Genomic DNA, 6,171 nt, shown 5'->3' on the forward strand with positions numbered 1-6,171 from the left:
GGCGCCTGAGGCACAGGTCTCAAAACAAATAGTCCCTGTAAACAATAGTTGATCATCGCAAATAAAAGCAGCGAATGGAATGAAGCAGAGTGGAACTTCTTCCCACGAAGAAGAAAATGAAGCAAGGGATTTGAAGTACTGAGGTGTCGAGCTGAAACACACAACACCGATCTTGCAATAAAGCAAAACTTGATTCCAATGTGCGCACGCGCACTTGCTTGTGTTTCTTCCGCGAAAACAGGAAGTTGAACTTGTCGCCGGACTGGTTGCTAGGACGCGTCTGTTGCAATATGACCGCACTTCTGCTTTTGGTTGAGTATAAAATAATAACACATATTCTGGAATGTTCCATACGCACGCTTTAGACACTTGATTTGGTACACCCACACATTGGGACTCAATGAGTCATTACTTCTTGTTTTCAATTTCAACTACATTTGCAAGACAAAAATCCGTTTTTTTTTGTCCCGTAAAAATAAGCACTACCCAAATATACTTGAGAGATTCAGATCAAACAGTAAAAGAATGAAATATTTCCATATTTTACCCCGAATAATTTCAAAGTTTTTCCTTTAAAACTTGGTGAAAAAGTTTGCACGGCGCTCAAGGAGTTTACATAACGTGTTCGAAACGTGCACGGTGTTCAAATACACTTGAATGTGATCATGCATGTCAAAACACAGATTTCAAAAGAGATTCATACAAAATTAATATTGCAAACAATTAATTGAATACATGCTGTACATACATACATACTTACAGACATACATATCAACATACATTAAAAAAATCTCACAAAAAACAGCGCTCTCTCTCTCTTTCCACACACATACACACACATATATATCTACATATATATATAAAATGTAATACATCTTTGAATATGTGTTTATGGTCATATTGAGTTTGTCTTTCTAGGAAGTGGGTCTATAGAGAGAGAGGGCGTGCGGGAATGAGGTTGGACGGGAAAACATGCTTGCTCATCTTTTAACAGCATGAGTCAGCGCTGTGGCAACACACACTCGCGCGCACTCTCGCACGCGCACTCGCGAGCTCCCTCCCTCGCACACACTTTTGACAGATGGGTATGTGAAGCTCGCTTGTCTTTTGTCTCAAAGTCTTCAAAACCTCCATAAACCTGGACGAGGCTGCGAACAGGTAAGCGTGGGTGATTATTACCGTGACTTAACATCATTCGGCTCATTTAATTGCGCGTGATTGAAGTTATAGTGACGTCCGACGTTGTGCTTGTGCGCGCGCGCGCACAGATGCAGTCGTACACGTACGCGTGCGCGGCGCGCCCAGCGCTCGTACTGCGGCGCCTGGACGAGCTGCGACTGCGCGGCGCGCTGTGTGACGTCACCGTGCAGGTAGATGGCCGTCGTTTCCACGCCCACCGCGCCGTGCTGGCAACATGCAGCGACTACTTCGCCGCGAGGCTCCACCGCGAGCAGGACGTCGGCGATGACGTCACGCTGCCGTCCGAGGTGAGAGCCGCTTGAGTTGACTTGAGGAGGGTGACGTCACGTTGTTTACATCAGTGGGTGGACACGTGCGCTCAGTGGCCCACTTAAGTAGCAAAGCTTTGAAGGGTGTGCTTAAATAAATGGTCAATTTGGAAAAATGCATTGTTCTGAACATTTTTGGATCTGGAGTATATTTTTCATGGGACGGGGACCTATTCCAGTGGCCACATTTATTCCTCATGTTTCATATTCCCAAAAAGTGTCAGTAGACTTTCATAATGTGCATTTTCCTGTCTCATAGGTAACAGTAGGTGGCTTTGAGCCTCTACTGATGTTTGCCTACACATCTGAGCTGGTCTTCAATAAACACAACATCCTGGAAATCCGCCACGCAGCGTCCACCCTAGGCTTCCGTGACCTGGACCAGGCCTGTTTCGATTTTCTGTTGCCCAAATTCAACTCGGAGCTACCGCTGCCACCATCGCAGAGGAAAAGGTGCTGTAAAAAGAAGGAGAAGAGCAAGGAATCGGGACCAAGGGAATCGGCTCCAGCCAGCTGCCCGGACGGCAATGACAGGAGCAGGACCACATTCTCATTCTGGCCCGATCGGGGGGGAGGAGGCCCCAAGTATCGGAAGTTCCAACGGGCTTGTGGGAAAGAGACACCCCAGAAACAGTGTGAATGGAACGAGGGATTTGGAGAAGAATTCGAAAGACCGAGCACCAAGTTCTGTGGTGACGCTGATCTCGTAACAAAAATTCATGAACGTCAGAATGCAACAGATTGTGGAAGCAGGGGTGACGACGAGGAGAAGTGTCCCAGATCTGAATCTGGCTCCTTTGATCAGGGCACTATTTCAGAAGATGGAGAACAAGGACCAGGAACAAGGTTTGAAGATGTTACCAAGTTGGTACAAAGCCCCAGAAGACTAACAACAGAATGTAAGGAAATTGAGCAGGTGCCAGATAACGGTGCTGAAGCAAGGCCCAGGTCTGACTCCGTCCCCACTTATCAGGACAGCCGCACAGAAAATGGAACAAGGTTTGCTGTTGGTCTCAATCTGGTTCAAAGTGCCACCCGGAAACATGAAGGCTCTGAATATCTCAAAGAACATAATAATAATGACGAACTTTTAGGAAATGGTACCAAAAAGGATCGTATGTCTGACTCAGTCCTCTCAAATCAGAAAACTATTACAGATAACCAAGAACAAGGACAGAGAACAAGGTTTTCTGTTGGTTCTGATTCGGTAACAGATGGAGCCCGTAGATGTAACGATGGGGCAGAGATTCCAAAAAAATATGCCAATGTGACTCCCAGGTCCCCTCATATCAGGACACCATCAGAAAAAGACACAGACCAAGATCCAGGAACCTCGTTCCAAGGTGATTTTGATTTGGTTCCATGTACATCTCAAAAAGATGAAGAGTCTGCAAATCTAATGGGATGCAAGAGTATGGACATATGTCTCGGGTCCAAATGTGGCCCTTCCTTACGAACCATCACAGAAAACAAAGGACAAGGACCAGGAAGACGCTTCACTGCCGGTTCCACCCTTGTAACAATTGCCCTCCCGAAATCCGAAGCTCCCAGAAACAAGTGCAGATTAGAGAATCCCGGTTTCAACTCTGACTCCTCTCATGCTAACACTATCAAAGAAGACAAAGAAAAGGGATCAGGAAAAAGGTTTTCTCACAATCCAAATTCAATTTTAGGTATCACTAGAAATAATGACACTCTCGGAAGACTAATGAGTCTCAAGGACCTAGCGGAAGATTCAAAATATGGCACCAGTTTGGAACTCGGATCGAACTTTGGCTCCCCTCAACAAAACACTATCACAGAAGATGAAGAAAAAGCAACAGGAACAAGGTTGTCTAATGAGCCCAAGATGGCTACTGGTGATACCCGGAAAGATCACAATCTCAGAAGACCAACGGGTTTCAATGACCAAACAGAGATTTCAGGATATGACATCAGCTCGGAACCTGTGTCCGACATTGACTGCTCTTATCAAAACACTATCCCAGAAGTCGAAGAACAAGGACCAGGAACTAGATTCTCCGGTGGTTTCGGTCTTGCAGCAGGTTCCGCCTATATAGTTGAAGGGCCTAGAAAAGTAACAGGATGCAAGGACGTTATCATGTGTCCTAGGGCTGACTCAGGCCCCTTTCATCAGGGCAACATCGCTGAAACTGGCAATCAAGGAACAAAATTATTTGGTGTTAGAAGGAAAGTTGAAGATCCTGGAAATGGTGCGGGAGAATACCCAGACACAAGATGTGGCTCCTCCCAAATCTACCAGAACATCAAAGAACAAGAAGAACTAGGGCCAAGAACAGAATTTTCTGGTGTTGCCGATCCGGTCCCCAGTGTCACCCTGAAAACTGAAGCTCCAGCGGCTTATTCTGGGTCAGACCCGGGCCCCTCTCATCAGAACTGTCTCCAGGTTGATCTAAAGTGCCCCTTCCTGGTGCAGAATCAGGACCTGGAGCGAGGCGGACCGCCGTGGAAGGGCGGCACGCTATCTGAGAGCGAGGGAGCGTCCCAGTCAGGCCTGTCGTCTTTCAACTCGGGTGAGGACGGCGACTCTGAGACCGACGGTGAGGGGGAATGGTGCCCCAGAGAGCGGGCCAGACAGGTGAGCCGGGGATTTCTTGGAAAATCATTTGTAAATGTTTGCATGGGGTTGCTACGGCGGTTGACCAGTTAATTATTCCCTAGTGTGTGATATGTATGTGTGTGTGTGTGCGCGTGCATGCGCTCAGAGTCCAGTGTGCATTCCTTGGTAGGCGGAGCTTGGTTGGATGATGTCATCACTTAATCACTCCACCACTTAATAATTGACAGGTGACACACAATGTAACTGTGTTTGTGCTAAGATAGTGTTCATATGTTCATCATGGTATTTATTCAGAACTTGTGTACGAAACGGTCGAACAATAGGTTGATTGTCAGAGCAGGGGTCGCCAACCTTTTTTTATCAACACGGACCGGTCAAAGCTACGGATTTATATTGTGGTGTGTTGTTCAGTTGAGGTGTCCACTGCCCCATGAGCCGGAGGTGTCGGGTCACAAATCAGCCTATGCAACACAATTTGAAATTTATTAAAATTAGATCAATTACTAAAAACCGCCTGAGGAGGGAGGCAAAACAACAAAAACACTAGCCAAATCTTACATGCCAAAACATTATTTCAGGTGCGGCCCATGTGGCCCGGTACTAGTGAATCCGCGGACCGGTACTGGGCCACGGACCGACTGTTGGGGACCTCTGTGTTAGACTAATAAGTTACTGTGCGCTAACAAGAATAATCGGTTGCATGAAAAAATGACTGTTTGAGTTGTAAGAAAGTGCTAACAAGATAGATGTTTACAGCGCTAACAACATCGTAGCATTTTAACATGCTACGTTGTGTCGACGTGTACACGTCCGGAATAAGCATATTGTGGTACGTGTGCATCAGGTTGATCTTCCGTTCGCCGTGGACTATGCCGTACGCTTGAGCCGCGTGGACTTGCAGAATCTGCTTAGTCAGCATACGTTGACGCGCCAACAGCTGGATTTGATCAACGATGTCCGACGGCGCAGCAAGAACAGACTGGCCGCACAACGCTGCCGCAAGAGGAAGCTGGAGTGCATCGCAAACCTGCAGGAGGAAATCAACAAGCTGGTGAGAGCCAGGCGGACGGGACTAATCAATACGTGTGTTTACAAGTACTGGGGGCAACGTGGATGACGCACCTTGCTAGGCAAACTGGTTGCCATTGACATTAAACCGGAACAAGTAAATGTCACCGTGTTGTGTAATCATCGCTGACACTGAGTCACCGAGTTAGGGAGTTGACTTCAATTATTCTGTTAAATTACTTGGCAAATTAGTTTGCTGATAAGGCTACTCAGTCGTTTAGCCAGTCGGTCTGGTAACTACAGTAGAGGTTCCACTATGAGTTAACTGGCAAGTCATTTACAGTATTTTCTCAAATTATTAGTTAATCGCGTCGATGATTGTTTCGCTGTAACATTCGGATTATGTGGTGTATTGTCTTGCTTCAGAAATGTGAGCGTGAGAAGCTACTGGTGGAGCAGAACCATCTTCATCACCTGAAGACCACCACCTGCCTCAGCGTCACGGCGATCAGTCAACGTGTCTGCAACAAGGCCCGAGACCTCAGGCCAGACCAACTGCGACTCCTCGACCCCCAATGCCTGCTTGCTTCTCACCTGGATGCCTTACTTTTGACGCCCTCCCCATCTTCCTCAACACCGGCAGAGACTGAAGGACATTTAAAGGACATTTAAAGGCACGGAGGCCTCATGTATTTTTTAAAAAATCTGTCTTTTCCTATTTTATTATTTTTATACTTCTTTACCCACAATTTGGAATTGAATTCCAATGCTATGTATATTTGTACTGGGCATTTTGATTTTTTTTTTTGTGCTCGAGGACCACATTTTTTTTTAATTCACACGTCAGTGTCATGCATACTGTTTATAAGGTTTAACGAAAAATCGAATTGGAATTTATTTCCATAAAAATTCATCCTTGTTTTTCAAATTGTGTACTACATTTAACAATAGTGATTTAACCAAATGCATGTTTTTAACTTTTTCATTTTTTTAAATCTTTAAACAACATTATTTATATATGTGAAGGAAAATGAATTAAATCAAGATATATTATTAAATGTCTTGCTACTTCGG

General features: G+C 45.6%; 1 protein-coding gene across 1 annotated transcript; it reads left to right on the forward strand.

The window, feature by feature from the left end:
• Positions 1-97: 97 nt before the first annotated feature.
• On the forward strand, positions 98-6,168 carry bach1b (BACH transcriptional regulator 1b). The gene is made up of 5 exons (XM_088441386.1): positions 98-1,158; positions 1,269-1,487; positions 1,768-4,107; positions 4,934-5,140; positions 5,524-6,168. Exons 2-5 carry the CDS (start codon positions 1,269-1,271, stop codon positions 5,767-5,769), a joined length of 3,012 nt encoding a protein of 1,003 aa, XP_088297512.1. The 5' UTR covers positions 98-1,158; the 3' UTR covers positions 5,770-6,168.
• The last annotated feature ends 3 nt before the right edge of the window (positions 6,169-6,171 follow it).

Source organism: Hippichthys cyanospilos, chromosome 18, assembly GCF_059441005.1.
Source record: "Hippichthys cyanospilos isolate Australia breed blue-spotted pipefish chromosome 18, RoL_Hcya_1.0, whole genome shotgun sequence".
Lineage (NCBI taxonomy): Eukaryota > Metazoa > Chordata > Actinopteri > Syngnathiformes > Syngnathidae > Hippichthys > Hippichthys cyanospilos.

What these genes read in the sequence shown, in the direction of transcription:
- bach1b (XM_088441386.1), top strand. Translation starts at nt 1,269, where the DNA reads ATGCAGTCGTACACGTACGCGTGCGCGGCGCGCCCAGCGCTCGTACTG. An exon ending in CCAGAGAGCGGGCCAGACAG is followed by an intron (nt 4,108 to 4,933) that starts GTGAGCCGGGGA and finishes CGTGTGCATCAG; the next exon opens with GTTGATCTTCCGTTCGCCGT. An exon ending in AGGAGGAAATCAACAAGCTG is followed by an intron (nt 5,141 to 5,523) that starts GTGAGAGCCAGG and finishes GTCTTGCTTCAG; the next exon opens with AAATGTGAGCGTGAGAAGCT.